At 40.0% G+C, this 25002-nt stretch overlaps 1 protein-coding gene across 1 annotated transcript in view; it reads right to left on the bottom strand.

The window, feature by feature from the left end:
- The window catches only part of PKHD1 (PKHD1 ciliary IPT domain containing fibrocystin/polyductin), a 488222-nt gene that overhangs the window by 222619 nt on the left and 240601 nt on the right, over positions 1-25002 (bottom strand). Inside the window, 2 exon segments of the mRNA XM_039217466.1 lie at positions 10198-10393; positions 11954-12131. Of these exon segments, the coding sequence (XP_039073397.1) occupies positions 10198-10393; positions 11954-12131 (374 nt within the window).

Raw genomic sequence — 25002 nt, 5'->3', positions numbered from 1 at the left:
TGAGACCTCTCCTCTTACTCTATTCTTATTTTGATAATTATTCTCATTAATTTTTTCTCATTATTAAGAGTGGCTTTCTCCTTACACTGTGCATATTTTGAGACCAGGTACGATGACTAACATGTTCCTACATGTTCTACTTTATCAGTACCTACAACGATTCACTTACAGTCTTTATCCTTTGTATATTTTACCCACTTTCCTATCTTAAGTAAATAAACACATAATGCCACCAGCCCAGCATTTCATTTTTCTATATCTAACTTACCTAACACCTGTGCTCACACTGATATTGGTGTTATTTATCCCAAGCTTGCTCTTGATTTAGCAAATATTTGTCAAGCATCAGCTGTGATAAATTTATGACTGCATTATCATTAGCAATCTCTACATCTTGAAGGGAGGAACATTTCTCACATACTTTAGGACACTAGACATTGTGGGACATGTAAACACTTACATTCAAGTACTAATCTAGAAAACCTAAACTTATAGTGCTCTACTCGGGATACCCAGTACTTAACTGACAATTTCAACCAAAGAGGCAAACAGAGGCAGGAAATAACCCTTTTAAAGGGTTATTAAATACTGTAATATTTTAAAATATTTTAAATATTGTAAAAGAATCAAAGCTTAAAGAAGGCAAATTGGATAAATCTCCAAAAGTCATTTGGAAAGGGTTATTAAAGTTGATTTAAAGATTTTATAGAAATCATCCTTGGTAACAGCAGCTTCCAAGTAATTGTAGATTTCAGTACATTTGTGCTCTCTTCCTTAAGACAGCATCAATGAGGTAAAGAAAGTAAAAAAGTAAAGTTACACATTGTAAAGTCTTTTTTCAAAAGCACTGTAGTCATTTTATAATGATTAACTAAAAATAAGCATAGTTTATACTTAGAAATGGTTGGGGGAGGAAGAATGGAATCATCATTTTTTTCCCCATGAAATAGGGGAATACATTTGAAGTACAGGGAAAATAATCAATGTATCCTAAATCCCCTGAGTGAAAAAAACACCACAAGCATCGTGCATTCTAGCCATCATGGTGATGATTAACCTGCAGACTGAAAAGGCTAACCCTCCATATCCAACCCTGATTATGGGCTGTTCCTCATCCTTCCATCCACTAAATCACTTAACTCAGGCCCTGTTCTTGGCAAGCCAAAGCTTCCTGGTCAGTGTGCTATCATATCCACTGCTCTACACTGATGGCTTCTGAACTGCATGGCCACTGATTCTGTTCATACTCTCACATGCACAAATGTTCCCCACCTCCTGGGGAGCCTCTTCTCAAAAACATACATTGAAAAGCCATCGCCTGTTTTATTAAAATGAGTGTGTGACCACCATTCAATCTGAGAAGTGGAGTCATTTCAGTATCCAAAGAAATGAAGAAAAGTTACCAAAAGTAGGAAAGATTGAAAAAGTCTGATTTCCTTCACCTCCACTTATACATGGCCCTCTGCAGGCTGGTTCTGAGATGTGAGTGGGTCAGAGGGTTATTCTTCCTAAACACCATTTCCACACCCTGAGAGTGAAGCCAGAGAGAGTGGTGCTGAATGAAGTTCAACACCCTGGGTTTGAATTCCTGGTCTTCATGTGGGTGTCTGACAAGTTCTTCACCATTTCTGAACAGCACTTCTGTGAAAATGGAAATAGTTGTCCTATCTACCTCATGGTGTTATTGGGAAGAAAACTTGATGTAACTCCTATAACATGCTTACTACAGTGCTTGGCACATGAATCATTGTCATTATCGATACTGTTAAGATGGCATGCCCATTATTCTAGTGGCCAGTTAAGGAAACTCAGAAAATAGTCTTCTACTCTTTTTACAGCTGTACCTAATCATGATCAGCCATAGTATTCAGAGTTGTAAGCAACTTAACCAGATCTGCTAAAGTTTGCTAAGTGTTTGACTCTATAAAAGACACTGTAAATGTGAAGTGTCATTTCCAATTTGGACAAATACAAAGAGAGATGAAAATCATTTGAGAATAAAGGTAATGACTCGGGAAGAGTTTAAAAGCCTTAAATATGTGAGATTATGCATGTGTCTTCTCAGTGCTTATGATTTCTGAGTTTGTAATAGGAGACTGGTGAATCTACTTTGTTTATAAATGGAGCCTCATTGCAATTGATACTTCCCAGGTTGTAAGAATATCAGGTTGTTCCTCAAAAAGGAATCCTTTGGGCCCATTATTGCCAAATTATTCTGACAGGTGCTATATGATGTAAGATTGCTATAAACACAGAGATCTAGAAGAAAGTGAGAAATGTGCTAAGGAAGAGGAGAGTTACTCAGTTCAATAAGATACTAGTGTCTTCTAGAATTGTGTACTGTGCCTGGCAAATTTTGTCCTCACGAGGGCACTAGGGCATTAATTCTCTCCTTGAGTAGGTCCCATTCTTTGTTGCAATTCTGAAGGGAGAAATAAGTGTGTATCTATGTAAAAAGAGAAAAAAACAGGTGGCATCTTAATGGGCCTTGACTCCTTTCCTATTTCGTTCCTCATCCATATTCCCATTCACACTTTGCCCCTAGGTTTATGCACATATTGGGGCCCCTCATTCAGTGCACATTAACATAGCATGAGTCAGCCCCTGACTACACATGGAAAGAATCTGAAACAGCACCTGCAATCTGTATCTATAGATTTCACCCATTCTCTCCCTGACTTATTCCTTCTCTCTAGGTCTCAGTGTGCTCTGGACCCAGGCTCCAGCTCTCTTCATAGGCCAGCTGTCAAGTTTGAGTCTCTCTCTCTGCATTCCAGTTTAGCTTGCCCTGTCTTCTACACCCACCTTGCACTCCTGGTACACTCTTCCCCCAGATCCATCTTGCACACCTGTGCACTCCTGCTCTGTATCTCCCTCCCTGTTCAGTAAACATGACCACACTCTCTAGAAATTAGCCTTTTCCTCCTAACCATTGAGAATTCCTTGTAGGCTGGTCCCTGGTAGCTAAAGCTTGATGTGATGCACAGGACCAGACTTCCATCTGATTTCAGCTTCATTGGGGCAGCAATACAGCCACCTTGGCCCTCATAACACAGGATTTGTTTTAAATGTTTTTTAAATTTATTTCTGAGAGAGAGAGACAGTGTGAACAGGGGAGGGTCAGAGAGAGAGGGAGATACAGAATCTGAAGCAGGCTCCAGACTCTGAGCTAGCAGTCAGCAAGCACAGAGCCTGAGGCGGAGCTTGAACCCTCAGACTGTGAGATCACGACTTGAGCTGAAGTCAGATGCTTAACCAACTGAGCCACCTAGGCGCCCCCAGGAGTTTTTAAAATCCTTCACAGAAACATTACATGAAAATCCTGTGGTCATCTTTGAGTCTCCCATTACCCCCAATAACTTTCACTCTTAGGTGTAAAAGAACTTATTCAAGACACAACAGACATATCTACATTACCTACAGTCCTGAGAGCTCAATTAAACCTTCTTAATTAACTCAGAAAACAATAACAATTGTTATTCTTTCGCAGCGATGTCTGCCACAGTTGCATGGGGTATGTGTCACCTCCTGGATTCTGTGTAGATCTACAGAAGCAAAACTTCCAAGGGAGGGGCCTGGAAACAAGCGTTCCAGCTGATTGCCTTGAGGCGTATTTAAAAACCCCTGAAAAGGGCACCTAGGTGGCTCAGTCAGCTGAGCATCCAGCTGTTGATTCTGGCTCAGATCATGATCTTATGGTTGTGATATTGAGCCCTGCATTGGCTTAAGATACGCTCTCCCCCTCTCCCTCTTCCCCTCCCCTCCCCTCTCAATAAATAAATAAAATTTTTAAAAATAATAAAATAAAAAGCCCTGAACTGAGGAATTTTACTACTTCTCTCAAAAATGTGGTTTGTTCGGACGAATGGATCAAGAAGGTGTGGTTTATCTATACCATGGAATACTACATGGCAATGAGAAACAATGAAATCTGGCCATGTGTAGCAACATGGATGGACCTTGAGGGTGTTATGCTGAGCGAAATAAGTCAGGCAGAGAAGGACAAATATCATATGTTTGCACGTCTAGGAGGATTAGGAGGAACTTGACGGAGAAACAAGGGGGAGAAGAAGGGGGGAAATGGTGGGGGAAAGGGAGAGAGGCAAACCATGAGAGACTCTTGAATGCTGACAAAAACTGAGGACTGATGGATGTGGGGGGGAGGGAGGATGGGCATGGAGGAGGACACTTGTGGGGATGAGCACTGAGTGTTATATGGAAACCAATTTGACGATAAACTATTTGTAAAATTAAAAAAAAATTTCTAAATGTGGTTTGTTCTCAGGAGCAGGTGTTTCTTAGCAAGTGAGGAAAGAGACCCAGATTTAAAAAAAAAAAGAAGATCCCTGTGTTCACATTTCTTACTTTTCATCAATTACACCAATTGATTTTAGTAGCATCTGTGTTTTATTTTAATAGCTATGAATGTTAATGTATTTTAGCAAAAGCAACTAGGTCAGTAAGCCCATGATTTTATGGATATTATTGCTTAAAAAGAGGTTAGGCTTTAAAAATAAGACAGTGTGGGAATTAAGAAAAAAATCTCAGTTAAATAATGGTACAGGAGGCATAGGATGTGACAAATGGTGAAGATGGTATTCAAATACCCATTAGGAAGCATGGAGCCCTCAATAAGTACAGGTTTTTCCTATAAACAGAAGGAAGAATTGGCTTACAATGGGTAAGCCAAACAAACAAACAAACAAACATGGGACATCTGGGTGGCTCAGTCAGTTGAGTATCCAAATTAGGCTCAGATCATGAGTTCAAGCCCTGAACAGTTTGGGTTCTTGAGTTCATGAGTTTGAGCCCCGTGTTGGGCTCTGTACTGACAGCTCAGAGCCTGGATCTTGTTTCAGATTCTGTCTCCCTCTCTCTCTGCCCCTCTCCCTACTAGTGCCTGTGCATGCTCGCTCTCTCTTTCTTACGTTCAAAAATACATTAAAAAAAAAAAATACCACAAAACACTAGTATAGTAGAAAAAGCACCAAACTAGAGTTAAAAAGGCTGAGTTTGAATACTGGTTATACCACCCATTCCCTACATGAACTAGGGCTAGCCACCAGCGTCCCTAAGAATTATCTCCTTAGTCTGAGTGATTCCTAGAAAAAGTATTTGATTCTGACTTCTAAGTTTTCCTTCCTTGCTTTTTTCTTTTTCTCATTTTTACCCTTCCTTTTCCTTTTGGAGAAAAGTTGCTCACAATGGAGAGGCAAAATCCCTTTTCACATTGCCAGCTCCTGTTCCATTCTCTGTATCTTTGCCATAAAGGTTAGTGTGGGTCCCCTAAGTCAATCCTCTATATTACTGGCAAAAATCCTTGGGGAATCTTTGGGGAATGAGCTTTCTATAAGAATGTAAATTAATTTATTAACTAGAATGCTATGGATTGCCTTAGAGGGCCTCAGCATGAGAATGGCGGCCGAGTTTCAAAGGATTATAATTCTGCTCTGCTTATAAAACCCTCACAAAATGCTCAGGGGAGCCAGTTGAGTCCTCTCTGCTCCACAGATGCTAACAGAATTCCTTCCCAAGGAGTTGATGGGGGTCTTCGGGACCAGCTGAACAACAGAAGGATGCAGGCAATAGCCTGTTTCGATCCTGGTGCCCTGAGTGCTTTGACAAGAGAGCAACCCTGGCAGTACCCATGACCTCCGGGCCGCAAGCTCAGGCAGACTGACACTTCTTATTTTCAGGATCTCCCAGGTTAACAGCATCTTTTCTAAGCCTTCGGTGGGATGCACCTTGACTTCTTCAGGACAAGTGGTACAGACAATAAGATCCATCTGTCTTTCTATCTAGAGCGCTCTTGCCCTCATGAAACACAGGCCCGGCTTCTTGCCAAACAGCCTGCCTTTATCTTGGCGAGGGGGCCATTTGGAGACAGGCACTGGCCGGCCTGGCTAGACGCATCTTTTTTTGCCCCATCAGATCACAAGAAGGTGGTGGGCAGGAGCCTGTGCGCCTAGCAGGCGCTGGCTCAGCTGCCGCCTCACACAATATCCCAGCCCGGCTGCCTCTCCACAGCGAGAGCCGTGCTGTGCTGTGTGAACCCGGGAGGGCAAGTGTGAATGGCTCAGCATCTGACATGAATTTATCACCGGCTGCTGGTTGGGTGGAGGAGAAAGCAAGGGGAAGGGGCTGTGGGCGTTTAATGCACCCTGCCACAACCCAACAGTTTGCCCTAAAGAGCCTATTGCCGATATAAAAGGACAGGGTCAAAAGTAAGTTGACCCCTGACAGAATGTACAATTATTAGGAGAGGACTGTGCACGAGCAGCTGCTGGAACCCCACTGGCTCCGCATCGGGCTTCCAGGAGTCAGAATAGGAATAATCAACTCAAGATGGTTTCCTCCACCCCTCTCCACCCCCGTCACCTCCCCCCAACCTTCTCCTCCCGTTTGGGGCAAGTTCTATTATATTCCTACAGGAAGAAGCATAGCCCTCCCTAGCAGCTGCAATAATTGTGTTCCTATTGTGATGAAGACCTCCTCCCGACCACCCCCCTACAAGTGGCCATTGTGAGTGGAGAGTCAGTGATTATACGCTCTGCCTGATGCTTTGGGGGACCCAGCTGCCTGAGTGCTGACACACGAGTGTGCGGAAGGCCAGGGCCGGGGGGGGGGCTGGTGGAGGTGGAGGCAAGTGGTGGGGGGATCCCGCGTCTGTGAGACGGGACCCTGACACACCAGACCTTTTTCATAAGTCAAGCCCAGAACAAATGAGGCTTTATCAGGCCCCAGTGATGAGGGGTCTCATCTCCCTTTGAAGTTGAGCTGAGCATGGGGTCTAGCAGCCTTTCCTCCTTTGGACCAAGCAAACATCCTTCTTTTGATATGCTACATGCTCATTATCTCTGCCCCATTTAATGATTTTTGATTGAAGGGTGGCGGCTGGGATGCCGAGAAGATCGTTAGAGAGGCTCCATCCAGCCAAGCCTACAAGAAAGGCTCTCCTTGTGCCTGGGCCTAAATTTGGAATTTCTTAACAGTGTGCGCTTGTCCTTAGAGGCAGATAAGGGCTGAGCGTGAAATTCTTAATTAAGCAATAAATAGAGAGTGGGGTGTCAGCAGATGTAGCCAGTAGCCATGGCAACGGGAATCACATGGGCAAGAGAGCTGAGACTCGATGTAGGCCTCAGGCCTGGGCCTGACTGACAGCTGAAGAATCCTACAAAGCCTGTAAACCAGATTAATTAGCTGACTAATTATTTCATAGCGTTAATGTAACTAAAAAATAAAAATAGTTAACCATGAACTGAAACATCCCTGGAAAAAACAGCAGGGAAGGAGGCAGTGGGGAACTGGCTTGGGAAGGCAGGCGCGGGAGCTACCAGTTCATCAAATCGCGTCAACAGAAAAACGGGCTTACTGGATTGGACTCCGACTCCAAAAATATAAAAGAACACTTGTCCGTCTGTCTTCCTCATTCCCAAATGAGGTATAGATGCTACATTTCGGAACTGCCGTTTGTCCCCACTTCTCACATCAAACATTGCCCCTTTTGAGTCCTAACACAAACTATACAGCGCATGAGTATTTTACTTTGGTTTGTTCCACAAGTGGCTTCTTCAGCAAAATTCTCAGGGGCTTTAGAAAGGCAACCTGAACCAATCTCCTTAAAAGATATGTTTAAATGAGCCAGGTTATCTTATTCTATGGGTAATGATTGCTTAAGTGGTATTAAATTTTAATCATGAAAACAATATATCTTATATGTCATATTACCACAAACCTCAGTTACCTTACAAAATCTAGTCAAGGAAAATGGAATGAGAACCCTTTCGGGAAAGGTCTTGATATGTACACTAAGTTCAAGGTATGTGACATTGTTAATCTTCTGGGAAAAAACGGAAAAAAATCTAGAGAAATAATCTACCGAGAAAGCGTGTAGTAAAGTAACAGGGCATACTAATCACATTTGAAGGTATCTGGGTGTTTTGTGCCCCAATTCCAAGAGATAAGTAGGCATTCTTAACCTCGTTGTATAGTGGAAGCCATTGAGGCATGGAGCATTTATAATTCCGTGCCCCAGGTGAAATAGCCAGCCACTGATTAAAACCCTAAACAGTAAGCGCTGGCCATGAGCCTTCAAAAGAACCTGCACCCCATAAAGATACATTTGGCTAAAGAAAACACAAAACTTTCCTTGACAGAGAAGAGCAACACTTTCAACATGTATCATGTGTGCAGGACTTTTTGTTTTTTGTCTCTGGGGATCAATGAGAAGTTTGCTCCCACAACCCTATCTGGCCAGTGATCAATGATTATTTAGCAGGCAGCACACTCTAGTGGGGAGAGCCATAGCCAGGAGCTAGAATGCCTGGGTTCTGATTTTTTTCTTTTCTCCGCAGAGTCTAACATGAGTCAGGTATCTTCAATCACACACAAAGCAGCCAAATGGAGGAAACAGAGATAATTGTGATTTTTTTTTTTTAAACTTCCTATCCTGGGGGATGCGGTAAGGTTGCAAACAAACAATACAAAAGATGGTCCACTTAGAAGTGGTCAACAAGTTAATGAAACACAGCCAGTTGTCAGTGAAGCAGCACTCTGAATGAAAAGCCAGCCAGGAATAGGAGCAGGGTCTCTCCAATCCCCCAGCCCTGAAAGTCTGGCAGGAAATTCGATGGACCCGAAAGAGGTCAAGCAGTTTCCCTATGATAAAATGAAACTTCTGTATAAACAACCCTCCCCATATTTTTTTCAAATCTCAGGGCTATGTCCACATAGACTGTGAGGTCTTGACTTCTGTTCTCCTCTTAGATGAAATGTATTTTATGTAAATTATCCCAGTCACAGACCCATAAAGTCACATGGTCCAAAAAAAACAATTAAGTGAAAGTGACAAACTAATCGATATGTAAGATACACACGGCAGAGAGCTACAACTCTATTGCTTGGGGTCTTGGTGGGGTATCAGCTGCAACTACCTCACTGCTACCATGGCATCATTAGCCCTCCTGCGATGAAGTAAACTTTATGCAGAGGATATCCAAAATCCTAACCAAACCCACCCAATCCGGCATAGCTGCATGGGACACCACCATCAAGGAGCGGAGCAAGACTCAGTTCCCCCTGAATCTTCACATGCTCTCACCGTACTGCCCAGAAATGAGAAGTAGCACTAGCCACCTACCTACCATTCACTCCGAGGATACAGGAGGCACATATGACCACGGAAGCCACTGCATAGAGCACTGGGAATCCTCCTAAGGAACTACAGTCTCCATGTTTTGAAACATTCAACCAACCCTCTGTGATTTCCTGTTCCTTTTCCAACTCCTATCATTTAAAGGTGGAGAGCCTAGGTTTTTCTGATACAGAGAATTTTTTTAATTGATAAAGACTAGCTAACTAATCAAAATGTTTTAAACTGAAAAATGCATCTATGTCATATACATTGTTGTACCTCTATAAATAAATATGCATACTTACACAGATGTTCATTTAAACCATGTATATGTAGCTTAATAGTATAACTAGCCATTTATTCAATAAATAAGGATAATAAAGGAGAACAAAATCTGTAGCTGCGTGACATGGTTTTTTTTCTTTATGCCACAAATATTCCTTTACCATGCTGGGTTTATGTGGCCATTTAAAGTTTGCAGTTCATGAGCAAAATCTGACCAATGGACAAGACAGGCTCCTCATGAGCATGCTAAGAAATAGAACAATTTGAAATTGAAATTTGTTCTAGAATATATATCAAGTGAACAGTCATAGTTAAAGTTTATGTCACCTATTTGCTCTTACTGAATGGCTGCATTCAGCTTTAGCAGTAAAACGGTCCCAGGGGTCTCTGTCCATCCTGAGTTTTTAAAGTTTATGGTTGATCAAATCAGAAATAAAATTTGAACGGTACAATTCAGGGCAAATAAAATATACAACAATCCATTCCACAAAGACTTAAAAATACCACAGAATTAACCATCTTCCCCTCTCTGGTGCTATTAAAATTTAATAGTCCCTGAGCTCACGTGTAGATCAGACTCTGTTGATATATGGCAAGGCACAAGGTGGAGAAACAAGGAACTCAGGACAACTGCCCAAGCTGTCCGATTTCAAAGCCCAACCGTTTCACTGCTCTCCCCTCCAGTTCCTCCTTCCTTCATACCACAAGTGTTTGGAATTTGAAAGTGAGTGGTGGTTTCCGACTGGGTGCCCTCAAAATTCTCATCCAGTTATACTTACCCAGATAAGTGAGTTGCCTCAACTGAGTATTGAAGAACCAGTCACAAGCTTGGGCCTGAGCAGGTGATGGCGGAGATGGAAGGGACTGTCCGACCCGGCTCCCACACCTTATGAGGATGTCAGGGTAAGGCCACGAGACTGTGTGCACCAGCACAAGGTAATTTCCAGCAGCAAAGTTGCCAAACGTTGCTGAGTACTTTAAGTGAGAGAACAATACAACAATGCTCATTTAATAAGGAAGGCTTTCCCTGGAAAAGAGCTACAAAGAATGCAGATGGAGTAGTTTAGAAATACAGCAATTCACACTCAGACTACTCTTCTTGCAGGAAATAGGCTTATTTAAATCCACTCCATAACCAATTCATAACCAGAGTTACAGAATCCCTGAACATGAGGACTGAAAGACTCCATAGGTTTCTTCAGTTAACAGAGGAGGAAACCCAGACAAGTCAATTGACTTGTCCCAGGTCAAACAGCCATGAGATACAGAACCAGATCTAGATTCTTTTCCAGTTTTTTCCATTACTTAAAGAGGCAGGCAATGATAGGAGGGCCATCCATTTTATAATAGTAATATCTAGTACTGTTGGAGCGTTTCCAACGTGCTCAGGTTTGATTCATACCAAGATATGCAATCTTTCAATGACTCCCTGTGATTATTACTATTACTGCCCCATTTTACAGATGAGGACACCGAGGCAGGCAGAGGTTCAGTAACTTGCCCCATACCACAAAGCAGGGGAGTAATGAGCCAAGGTAGACACAAGGGTATCCACCTGGAGTCATCATTCTGCTGCCTTCACTCTATGAAAATTCCCCAAGATGTTCTCATGGGAACCTCAAGGGAAGGAAAGAGCTGTCCTTTCTGACAAGGCAGGGAAAGGTTGGCAGGGGATGCTAGTGAGAGGAGCAAAGGAGATTCTGCCTTGAACACCTAAGACCTGATCTTAAAAACTTAAGGAGAGTGTATATAAGGAGACAGGAAGAAATAAATGCATTAAAAGGAAGAAGATAAGCATAAATAAATCCACTGGATTGTCTTTTGTCCCACAAAAATGCACCCACTTTCCACAAGGCTATTACTATCTTGGATGCCCCTAACCATTTGACTCCTTCAGCTAACCCCAAAGAAGGCCCAGACCTTTATTTACAAGTTAAACTTTGACCACAGGGTGGCAGTATGCAATATAAAAATGTTTTGTTAAGACATTTTCTCTGGCTACAAACCCTTCTCCCTCGGGTAAATTGGTTCTTAATCCCTAATATATATATATATAAATTCTATATAGATATATAGATTTAAATCTATATATATATTAAATATATTTATATATTTATTTATTATATATATATTCTATATATATTAAATATATAAATATATAAATATTTATATATAAATATATATAAATTATATATAATATATAATTATATATAAATATAAATATATTTATATATAAATATATATTATATATAATTCTATAGACTGTTTAGAAGGTATTTTTTATTGTATTAATAAAGTTAAAATTTCAAGTAGAACCATTCTGTTATTCAAAGATTCAAACAGATTCAGAAATTTTCAAGTTTAAAAAAATAAACAATAACCACATATCTTATACTCAGATTACATTCATTCGACCAAACTGCTGTGTGGTTTTCCTTATTAGTACCAGAAGATGCTAATACCTGCAAACTGCTATTTCACAGAAGGAAAGGGAAGAACCTCTGGGAAATGGGGTGAATGAATTCCTGGGGTTACCTGCAGAGATCTGTTGATCCAAGGGTTCTCAAACTGCACTGAGTAAGTCTCTTGATCCAAGAGCAGAGCCATCCAGCCATAAGGGTTAGACAATGTGTCATGTACATAATTGACAGTGGTGGTCTTATTTCTGCTGTCAGTCATGGTTAAATCATAAGGAACATCTGGAGCATTAGCTCTAGGGTGATTGAAAAAAGAAACAAAATGGGCTGTGAGTTATTTTTCCATTCTAGATCTAATGCACTCCTGTCCCATCAGTGGTACTTCATCTCTGTTCTTCCCATGTATGTCTTGGGCTATCTTGTCTATGTCTATGGAGCTCTTAGATGTAAGTATCACTATCTTCAACCCACCAGACCAGTGAGATGTACAAATGGTCCAATAATGCCTTCCCACTGGGCTATTTCAACCCACAGAGTGCTTACTGAGACCACTAATAAATGCCATCTTAATGTGTTCATAGGTCAGGAATACATAATAGTATTTATTTTCATAAAGAAATGTCCCTGGCCCAATTTTTGCCATAGACCAATTTTATCAGTATCAGAAAACATATTATATGGTTATTAAATATTTTTGTGGGGGCAATGACTCAGACCCAGAACCTAATGTGCCTAGACTCTCCGAAGCCCACCTCCAACAACCTGGCAGAAATGGCTTCAGTAGCCTTCCAATAGCCTTCCCTAGAATGAAGAGAAGACCAGGCTCCTCTCCTGTGTGTTTGCAAAATCCCCAGTGCTCACTCCGTCGTAGTATTGGATTTTTTTGTTTATAAACATAGACTGTGAGATGTTTAAGTTAGGGATATTTTCTCCTTTTTGGTATCCTCCACCCTGGCCCAGGACCTTCACATATGGGCACTCAAGTGACGTTTATTATATGAAGGAAGAGTGAACGGATGAGCTCTCTCCAAAGCAACTGGTGTCAATTTCCAAATTTATATAAAGCATTTCTAGAAGTGCATTTTAGCAAATGAGGAAATTGAGGCAGAGTACGGCAAAAATTATGTGAATGTCACAAGGGAGAACTAGAAATTTGTTAATTTCTACAGAGTACACAGAAAGTGATTTTTTAAGATTCACCAGAATATAAACAGATTTAGTCACACGCTAAGACCCTAAAAGAAAGTCAAAGTGGACAGAAAATAAAAGGCAAAAGTAAAAACAAAAATTCAATATACATTATGACTGTCCTTCCCTCTTTGGTTCGGTCTTCATGAGAATCTTTAACTGTGGCATTTTGCTGCAGGCAGATAATTAAATTCTCAAACTAGAGGGAAATGAGACAAAGGAAGCTGTTGGGTTTTCAAAGTGAGGTGTGGCCTGAGCATATCCAAAGTCAATTTACAATCCAGTGCATTTTATAGAAAGGAAACTGTATTTAGTGTTAAATACTTGGGCCCTATGGTCAAATGGGTATAAATTGGGAATCCATATCTGCATACACTAGGTGGATGAATTTGGGCAAATTACTGACCCTCTTTAAGCTTTAGTTTCCTTTTTCTAAAACTGGAGACAATAATAGTATGTATCTTACATATGTATCTACTGTGAAATGTGGAGATAATATATGTATTCAATAACCATCAGCAAACCCAGTAACATCTACCCCACAGAGCTCATTTAAGAAAGAACCTCACTTAAGAATGCAAGATTTGCCATTCTGTAGTATTTATTTTAATGTTTAGCAGTTTATCCAGGCTATTTGGTCATTTAAAAACACACTCAAAACCTTTCATGGTACAGAGCCTTGGCCCAGGCAATGCAGTTTTGATACATACTTTTTGTAAGAAAAAATGTGTTCTTTTCATTCGTTAATTGATAAAATGAAAGTGATGAAAAGTGCTCAGGGCATTTGAGAATTAAAAACAAAACAAACAAACACACACTACTCTTTCCCTAGATTTCCCTATGCAGCATTAACTGAATCTTTAGAAATACTGGGATGGGGGAATTTCTGTCCTTGGACTTGGGATCCTTAGCATTTTTCACTTGTATATGAGGATTCACTCTAGAAGTAAAGAACAATCCTAAACTCATATTTTTAGAATGGACATGAAGGTCATCTGTCCTAACTTCCAATTTATTGCAAAAATTCCCTCCATATTTCAGTCTGTCCCTTCCTCCAGTTATGAGACATTCATATCCTCCCATAGAAGACCATTACATTTATGGAGTTTATTTTTACATTTTAATCTTTAGGCAATCTTTAGAAAGTTAAATTTCTTTCCTTGTATTTTCTAGCCATTTGTCCTCAATCATCATGGCCCTCTCTTCCTCCAAGTAAAACCACACATCCCAGAGTCTCAGGAGAAAATCCGGCACAATTTGGCCCAACTAATGCATTTTAAAAATAGTCTTCTGAGAAAAAATGTAAAACAAATATGTTAAGAAGAGATAAAGTTGGAACCAAGAAATACGCAAGAGGTAGAGAGGTTGGCTACAGTAGGGATAATGATCCGTATGTAAAGTGGGGTTCCTCACAGGCCAGAGAATGATTCTGAGTATTTCAGATTCTGCAATTATATTCCTTTCAATTTTCATAGAAACATATGGGCCCTGGGAAATGAATCACATGAACTAAATTTATACAAGACTACTAGATAAATCAGAATTCCCATTTAACAATTCACAGTAGGAAATAATGCTGTCTTTCACATAGTGGGCACTTTTTTATAAATATTCATTGAAAGAATGAGCATTAAAATGGACCAGAACACTCCAAATGGGTACTTAATGATGTTTCTCCCCACAGAGAAGTCTACTCAGAAAACCCATACGAGGTTCAGAAGATTTCTTACAAACTATCAATCAAAGAAGATAAGCAATTTGATCATAAATTATCAGAGCTTGATACAGCCAACCCCCATATCAACAGGATAAGTCCATGAGGACTTAAACATTTATATTTAATGGTCAGAAAACCTCTTCTGGACAGATATAAGCAATCTATACTTGTAGTGAGCCTTGGTTTTAAAAAATCCTAAGGTTTCCTTATGAACTCATATTTCTTCTCTCCTAGTCAAGTGCTCTCAAAGAAACCACTTTTAAAAACCATTTTTAAAAAAATTATAGACCGGGGCGCCTGGGTGGCTCAGTCGGTTGAGCGTCTGACTTTGGCTCAGGTCATGATCTCACGGTTTGTGGGTTCGAGACCCACTGTTGGGCTCTGTGCTGACTGCTAGCTCAGAGCCTGGAGCCTGCTTCAGATTCTGTATCTCCCTCTCTCTCTGACCCTCCCCTGCTCGCATTGTCTCTTTCTCTCTTTCAGAAATAAATAAAACATTAAAAATTTTTTTTAAAAATTATAGACCAAAAGAAGAATTCTGTTTGTTCAAATCCATGTCTGTGTCCACATGTACTTCCTCAAGCCTATATTTTGTCATTTACTTTACCTTAGCAGAATCTGTTTCTCACTCTTTTCTTAAGATATCATGTATACCATCTTGAAAATTATGAAAATGTTACTCCAATATATTATAATAAAATCAGTTGGGGGGGGTGCCTGGGTGGCTCCGATCGTCAGTCATCTGACTCTTTTTCAGCTGAGGTCATGATCTCATGGTTTCAGGAGTTCAAGCCCTGCATGTGGCTCTACACTGGCAGCATGGAGCCTGCCTGGGATTCTTTTTTCCTCTCCCTCTGGCCCTCCCCCACTTGCGCTGTCTCTGTCTCTCTCAAAATAAATAAACTTAAAAAAAAAAATCAATTGGGGGGCACCTGGGTGGCTCAGTCAGTTAAGCATCTGACTTCGGCTCTGGTCATGATCTCACTGCTCAGGAGTTCAAGCCCCATGTCGAGCTCCATGCTAACAGCTTAGAGCCTGGAGCCTGCTTCAGGTTCTGTCTCTGTCTCTCTGAACCTCCTCTGCTCACTCTCTGTCTCCGTCTCTCTCTCTCTCTCAAATATAAAATAAAATAAACATTAAAAAAATTTTAACTAAAAAACAATCAATTGGGTAGATACTTACACAAATGCTTAATTTCAGTGATGTGGCCCCAAGAATCTTCCTGATCATTTTGACTAGAATTAATATTTCTCAGCTTCTAACAGTGTCACATTTATAAATCAATTTTTAGGGTACAATTTCTTCTGTTTCTATTGTTTGTAACTTCAATGATTGAAGAAGTCATTTTTTTAGACCATATTCCTCAGTTTCTAAAAAGCTCTTATAAACATGACCCCCTCTTCAAATATTGCAAACCCACTACATACTAGCATTAATTCCGTTCTGTTGGTCTCTGGGACATGTGTACCTTCCTTCTGATGCCCTTCTCCTTCCAAGCAGCATCCAGTAATCTTATGCTTACCGCCTGATCAACCAGAGACCCATCATAGCACATTGTTATCCTAAATTATCCTCTCCTCTTCCTTCTTCATGCATTGCCCTGACCCTATCATACCATTCCATCCATCTCAACTAAAGTTTATGTGGGATGCAGTTTTACAGGTACTCATGTGCAGCACCAGCTTTGTGTAACTCAATCCAGGTAGAGAAGGAGGTTATCCAATATACCTTTATTATAGCTGGTAGTGAAAATGGTACATTCTGAATAGACTATCAAAATGTAAAAGACCCGTCTCCCCATAGGCAAGATGCCTTTCATTGACCATCACCGGAGGCCAAAACTCTAAAGTCAAATCCACTCCTATCCTTCGAGGCCAAATGCCAGCAGTGACAATGGTGGGCTCTTCTGAAAAGCACCAAAAGAACATCAAGACTCAAAGAACACCATGAAGAGAATTTACCAACCATAATGACTACAATTTTCACTTGCCCTAAATAGCCACCAATTTCCCTGTGCCCTAAATAGCCACCAATCTCCCTCTCTTTACTGTTAATGAAGCAAAGGAGCACAAAAGTATTTCTAATTTGGAGGAGCCAAGGGAGTCTGCATGGGCCATTAGCAGCAGAGAGCTTCATTACTAGGGGAAGAAGTCTCCCTGAACTTCTCATGGCTTTATGTTCAAGAAATCAGGAGGCAACCCGTCCGTTTTAAACGTTAACCCTTACCTCTGCATCAGCAACAGCTCTTATATGTAATCAAAAAGATAAAAGAACTATAAGCCTTCCCTTTTCTTTTCCTGTTCAAGGGGAGTGCCTTAAATTTTATTCTTTTTTTAAATAACCAAGCTTGTTTTTAATTAAGGGATATTTTCCTTTAGAAATATAGCACTAGCACTTGATAAAACTTCCCAGCCTAAGTACCAATTTAAAATACTAGTCACATAAATAGTTTTGTAATTTAGTGCCCGTATACTGTGTAGAACTGTTGAATGTATACTGCCCACAAAGGATTTGTTAGGCAATCAACAATACCAATAAGAACAAATATTAACTCCCTGGTTTGTGTTTACCATTAGCTTACTTTTCCTGAGGGTCCATATCTCTGTGTATTAAGACAAACACTGCATTGAGCTCTAAATGCTCTCAATTCAGAACAATTGTGAAGTAAACCTCTTATAATTACACATCTCCTAAGCCAGACACATCCTAATAACTAGCCTCAAATGGTGCCGCATCTCCTAAATATTCGTACTTGCTGCTGTCACTCTCATCTTTCACTGCACAGAGGACAAAAATTGAAATTTTGAGCACAGCAATTTTTTCGTGTGACACAGCACCACTTGAACATCCTTTGAAATGCATTCAGCTCATAATAAGTCCTTGTCAGAAAACCACCATCCTACCTCTGACCTGGCCTATCCAGTAATATTTTATATGTATCAATAATTGTTATACACCCTTGATGATTGAGAAACACCTAAAAATATTTCTCCTTCTGAGTAAGACACCTAAAAAGAGGAAGAAAGCCACAACATTCATTCTTTCCCCCAAGCTTTAAATAACCCTTGAATTCACCTACAAAAAAGAACTGGTAAGCAGAGAGGAAGCCATATGACTTAATAATCCCTGTCTTTCCTACAGGTGCACCCAGCACCACTCCTCCATGACTTTGTGGGTCTCTATTTCTGTTTGTCTTTTTTCAGCATTGGCTAAACCAATAGTAATGTATTGTAAAGAAGCCCTGGAGTCAACCTACATCTCCTCAAAGGTAGTGCCTATAGTTTTTACAGCACACTTGGAACATACTTCTTGCTTATTATATCTTAATCTATAAAGAGAAGAAATAGATGCCTACTATCCTACCTAAGATAACCCTTCATAACTTCTGCATCTCTTCTCTTGATCTGTTGCATCCAGCCAGAATGACTACCTCAGAACATGTGAATATCACCATTGGAGTTATGCCCCCAGAAAGTAAACCGTTGCTTGACAGGGATACTGAAAAACAATGTTATTCATTAGGTAGAGAGTTAAACTAAGAAACTTGTCTTCCCAGGGGGCCTGGGTGTCACAGTTGGGTAAGTGCTCAAGTAGCTGATTTGGGCTCGGGTCATAATCTCACAGTTCAGAGTTCTAGCCCCACATTGTGGGGCTCTGTGCTGACATCTCCAAGCCCACTTCTGATTCTCGGTCTTTCTCTCTTTCTATTCCTCCCCTGCTCATGTACATACATGGACAAGCACTCTTTTTCAAAAATAAACAAATTTGTCTTCCCTTTTTTATACACACACATAACAGGTGCTGTGGTGGAAGTGACCGATGCCTACTCATGAGCTCTTTGTCAGTCACTTTTCCCAAGGCCATGTTCAGTGACAGAATGATGGTAGGCATGAATAGGTCATATGACAGTATTTTCACCATGAAATTGGGCAAATGCTACAAATCAGGACTTTTTATTCTAGACAGCTAGTTGTTAAACATTTACCAGCACACTACTGTGCCTCTTTATTATTCATGAAATTTAATAAGCATGTAGTATTGTTGATGATATTCCTCAGTCTGAGGTCCATTATGAGTTTTAGATCTCTTTCTATTTTACTTCTGTAACCTCTGCTGACAAGAAAGGATAATACTTCTTGAAATTTTCCTGTTTCACCTTTTTTTTTCTTTTTAGGACTGAAAAGACACCATTAGTGATGCTATGCCTTTATCCCTAGGAAACAGAGTTAGGCGATTATTAAAGGAAAAGCTAGGCCAAAATTTCCATTTGAACTCTTCTTTACTTTTGCATTCACAGAGGCAGGGGGTGCCTTATACTTTGAACACTGACACATTAAGAGCAGTTACATAGGTAAAAACTGAACGCAAGCACTACAGGAGAGGATATTAAGCAAGATCTAAGAATCAAGGTGATCAACAAGAAATTTAACCTTTTCTTTTCCAGAAATAGGAAGAAAGAAATAGAAGGTATTGGGGCAAAATGAATCCAAGACTGTCCTCAATGACTCCATATTCTATGATTATTCTATGATTAGCTGGAAGGTTTTGCTGGATCAGTACAATGTCACATGATTGTTGGACAGTATTCCTTATTTTTCAAGATTTGGATTAACTTACATTTTAGCTTACTTAACTCCCTTGCCAGGCATTTGTTACACAGAAACATAAAATCTATAGTATTTTATTCAGTTAGTAGTATATTTATATGTTTTTTTTTTCATTACAGCTGTAAAATAGAGACTTTCTAGAGACATTTGTTAACTACTCACTATATGCCAGGCAAAGAACTTGTGAGATAAATACCATTATGCCCATTTTATTGATGTGAGAACTGAAGCAAAAAAAACTAAAGTAACTTATCCATAAAAATACTTCTTAGGAAGTAGGGGGCAGCTACAACTTATATCCAGAAATAACTCTTACTTCTCTGTTATTTAGTCTTTGAAAAATAATTTCAAACACATGCATGTGTCCTATTTTATGTACATCCTATAAACTTAGAGGGACTGGTTGGCCAACCTACAATGTCTCATAAACTCTTTTAATTTGTCCCACACTCAGTAGAGTGAATAATTAGAGGGAGATCAGGGTTTGATTTATTGATACTTGAATAAGTCCCTGACAAATTAAACGCCTGCAGAGTGCTCTAGACTACTACTACTAATAATAATAATTATAATTATAATAATTCCCAGGTTATAATTGTGAAAGCTGAGTTCCTATTCTCCCCATTACAACAATGTATCTAAACCACCAGGGAAAGAAAACAGCTGCAAATGTAGGCAAATTATTAATTCACTAGAGGTTGGTAGGGGTGGAGTAAAGAAGGAATCAGCTGTAGAAATGCATCATCTGGTCAAAGAAAGCCTCAGGAAAGCAAATTCCCAGAAGACATTATAAAAGAACATTCTTAAATATTACACGTTCTTAGGAGTTTAGAAATAAAGACAGGATGATATTTTAAACTTGGTTCTTCTAAACAAAAGCTGAGTGCCATGAACTCCTCAAAAACATGTCCTAATAGAGAAATGGACAGTAAGAACATTAGAGGAAAATCTGGGAGAGCCCATAATTTTTAAACTTATATTCGTTTATTAAATACTGATTTTTATTGAGTCACTATGTGTTCAGCATGATATCGGGCACTGTAATTTGAACAAGCAACGAAACCCTATCCCTGCCCTGCTCACCATCTACAAGAAATAGTCAACTTACAGAGCTACACAGGAGCTTTGAGTATTGGGTAAAGCAAATACAGACAGCCAGCACACAGCAGGGATACCAAAACCTGTTCAGGAAACTTAGGGAAGCTTACCTAAGAAATAACCTTCATGCTGAGTTCATGGAAACTGAACCTTATGAACTGAAAGGCACGGAGAAGTTGAGCATGGCTGAAGCACAGGATGTACGGAAGGGAGAGCAGAGCACTGAGCGATGATGCTATAACAATAAATAGGGAGCAAGTCATGAAGGGCCTGTGAGACACTAAGACTGTGGAACTCTCTGAGAAGCACTGGAAGCTCTTAAAAAGTTCTAAGAAGGGAATGAATGGATGGCAAGACCAAATCTGCATTTACAAAGTTCAAGGATGAGGTCGCAGAAAGACAGCAAGCTAAGAGGGTGTTGTCGTCCTATAGTTGAGAAGACGAGAGCAGGGAACTTGGGAAGGAGAGAAGTACAAAGAGACTGAAGAGGGATTTTTTATTTTGAGAGAGAAAATGCAGAGGACTTGTTAGGTAATGTATGTGGAAAATAAGGTAAAAGATGAATCAAGGATGACTCCACACTTCTGGTTTAGATGATTGAAGCATTCGCCTGAATACCCAGGAATTCTCAACACCCAGAGAGGAACAATCTATGGATAAAGAACATATATTCAGTTTTAATAAGTCAAACTTGAGATGACTATTATATACTCTAGTGGAAGTATGAAAGCATTGCTGCTCAATAGGAATATAATACAAGCCATAAATGGAAGCCACAGGCATAATCTTAAATTCATAGTAACCACATTAAAAAAGTAAAATGAGGGTGTCTGGGTAGCTCAGTTGGTTAAGCATCTGATGCTTGGTTTGGCTTGGGTCATGATCTCACAGTTCATGAGTTTGAACTCCAGATCGGGCTCAACACTGTTTGTGGAGCCTGCTTGGGATTCTCTATCTCCCTCTTTCTCTAACCCTTCCCCACATGTACTCTCTCTCTCTCAAGATAAATAAACTTTAAAAAATGTTTTAAAGTAAAATGAAACAGGTAAAATTAATTTTACTAATATATTTAACCCACTATATCAAAAATATTATTTCAACATAATCAAAATAAATAAGTTATTAAGATATTTTTTCCTATGACATCTTAGAAATATGGATTATAATTTATACTTACAGTACATCTCAATTTGACTAGCCACATTTGAAGTGCCTCATAGCTATGTGTGGCTAGTGGCTATAACACTGGACAGTGCAGAACCTCAAGGCAATGGGATAAATGGTTCTGGAATTCAGGGGAGCAGTACAGTCTAGAGGAAAAAAGTCTGGAAGCACCACTGTATGTTAACTGAAATGGTAAAGTAACACATACCACCTGGGAAGAATATGACTTGAGAAGAAGGGAAAGTGCCTCCGAGAACCCTAAAGAACATTAGCATTTATTTTTTTAAGTCATATCTACACCCAACATCGGGCTTAAACTCACAACTCTGAGATCAAGAGTCGCATGGTCTACCAACTCAGCCAGCCAGGTGCCCCAGTGTTAGCATTTAAGACACAGGGAGGAGAGCTTATAAAAGAGATGTGGAAGGAGCACACAACAAACTCTTGGTGATATTACCTTTGTTCCGTGTAATCATCCCTATTCTGGAGAGAACATTTATCTAAATGTGGGGGAATCAACACAGCCGAGAACTATGTGAGGCATGTCATCATGATGGGACCTCTGAAGAAAATGGTCGCTAACCTACTTGTCTGAAATGAGGTGCCGGCTCACACAATGGGGCTACCACCATCCCTGCCTTCTCAGGAAGGATGGGGTTGGTAGAATGAGATCTGTAGTAACAGAAGCTGGGAAAGGAACACAACCAAGAACACCGGTAGAAAGCATGGTCTTACAACTGGTGAGTGAGAGAAGAGAAGAGAAGCAGCAGTCAGGCAGATGAAGCACAGTGTCATTTTAACAAAACATAGACTAGGCTCTGCCTTGTAGAGGGTGGGAATTTTTTCCTCCCCTGATTATAAAGTATTATTACCAACTTCAAATATATGCATATACCTCTGTCAGCCCAACTGTTATGGTTTGAGTCAGAGGAAGCCATATAAAAGGAAGTGCCACCAATATGGGTACATATCAGACCTGAATAAGGTAGTGAGAAACAGAAACAGAAGCATTCCAATGTCAAACAAAGAACTTACAGTGAAATCGGGCCATGGAGATGGCCTTCCCAGGAAGAAATCACACTCCAGCCACTGGGCTGTTAGCAAAAGGGGAATGGATGCCTTGTTCATGCAGCTCATGAGGCTGCACACCCTGCCCTTGGGAAGGGGGGTGGTGGGGTTCTTGCTGTGGGAGGGAGGGAAGAGCTGAGAGTGAAGACAGCATGGTGCTTGTGCCATATCAGATCTCCATCAACACGCAACCCCAAAAGATCAAGACTGTGGGAGCTTTGTAAATCAACTCTTAGGGTGCTTGCTCCAGGGCAAATAGCACAACAAATTAATCCTTTCTCCATGAAATGCAGCAAAGTTTGTATCCACGCTGAATTCAAATTGCTCATTAGCTCTGACATGTTCCTAATGAGGTTATAATGCTCTGGGACAGAGATCAAGTCACTGAGCACAAATAGCTAGAGATAGAATCATAGAAGAATAAAGTTAGAAGGACCTTAGAGCCGTGCTCCTGAAACTTTAATAGAAATCACCTAGTAATTCTGATTCAGGATGTGTGTGGTGGGGCCTGAGGTGCCCCATGTCTAAGAAGCTCCCAGGTGATGCTGATGCACTTTGACAAGCAAGGCTCAAGAGACCATTGAATTCAGTCACCTTATCCTAGAATCAAGGACACTAGAGCCAAGAGACTTTTAACTGGGAGTGTTCTGAGACTTCCCTGAGGCTATTTTGGGGCAGTTGGGCATTTGCCTATAGACCTGTGGGTGCACCTGAACAATTTTAAATAGAAGTATAGGGAGTAGGGTAGCCAACCATCCTGGTTTCCTCAAAGCCAGAATAGGAGATGTTCTATTTTAAAACCAGGAAAATTCCAGACAAACCAAGACAAGTCTTTCATCCTAGTAATACTCTGAATCTACTCATAATACTGTACCAGCACTATTACTGTTTTTACCTTGCCTGCCCTTGGTGCTGGGATCATGACCTACTGCTAAGGTAAGTACCTAAGTATCCTGTCCGGAAGATCTCTAAGAATACAAGCTTAGACAAGACTGTACTTGTAGAGCCTGTTAAAATCACATTGTTAAGTACCTTTCTTTTTCAATTTTTAAAGTTTTTTATTTGAGTAGAGTTGGAGCACAATGTTGCATTAATTTCAGATATATAACATGGTGATTCAACAGCTCTGTACCTTATGTTATGTTCACAAGTGTAACTACCATCTGCCACTATATAAGTCTCTGACAGTACCATTGACTATGTCCCCTGTACTATACCTTTAATTGCCATGACTTATTCATTCCATGACTGGAAGCCTGTGTCCCCTACTCCCCTGCTTAGCACTTTTTGAAGAGACAGTTTCCAGTAGCTCTCAAAGTAAGGAATAATAAAGGAGTATCAAAAACACAGACAAATAAATATACAAACACATCATGCTCTTTTTAACTACACAAATCTCATTCTCCCCATTTGAATAGAAAGGCATCTAAGAAATACATCACTGGCTTTTATAAATCTCACTCATTAAAAACATCCTTGGTGAACTCACTAAAATAACAATAATACTCAGGATGCATCTCTGAGAATGAAAACAAAGTATGTTCTGCACAATTGAAATGATTAGAAATGAAAATATATCTCTCCACATTGCTATTTTGCTCACTAGAATTAGACCCATTAACATCTTATAGACTAACAGTTGAAGAAGCAAAAGTGGAGAACTTTCAGACTCTTCAGTGCTAGCACTGTATTGCTAAGGCTTCTAAAATAGAATGTGAGGAAACAGATTCCATATGCCATCAAAATGCAGACTTAGTGTAGTCCTGATCACAATGACTTACTGTGGAGTTTACCTGTTTAAAAAAGATACCAACATGGTCTGACTGAATCACTTGACTTAATATTCATGCAGTCAGGACACTTAAGACAATGGAAGGAAAGAAGTGTGGCTAAATATATGCAATGCATTTGAAATAGGTAAAAGATAGAACCCTAGACACTTGGCAATCATTACCTGGAAATTAAAGAGGGCAGAAGCAATCCTATTATGCATTATAAACAGCCTAGCTGCTGACTTAATGGTAGTTTGACTAGCATAACCAAGGAGTCCTTGCTCCAATATTAATAGGAAATGTATTGTACGGATCCAATAGTTCATGAAATTAACAAGGAAAATGAACTGGAGTGGAGCAACTTTGCAAGTAATAGGAAGGCATCAGCAATTGCTTCCCCAGAGCATACTGAACACTTAAAAAGAGCTTGGGGAGAGTACATGTATATAAATGAGAATGGACATTATTGGAATTTTTTAATAATACTTTAAATTTAAATACCTTTCTTTGACAAAGCAGAAAAGAATATCTAATGGAAAAGAGACATTCTCTT

The sequence above is a fragment of the Hyaena hyaena genome, unplaced genomic scaffold, assembly GCF_003009895.1.
Source record: "Hyaena hyaena isolate Hyena2069 unplaced genomic scaffold, ASM300989v1 scaffold_694, whole genome shotgun sequence".
Classification (NCBI taxonomy): Eukaryota; Metazoa; Chordata; class Mammalia; order Carnivora; family Hyaenidae; genus Hyaena; species Hyaena hyaena.
Note: the sequence above shows the minus strand (reverse complement) of the source record. Positions and strands in the feature narration are given on the sequence as shown.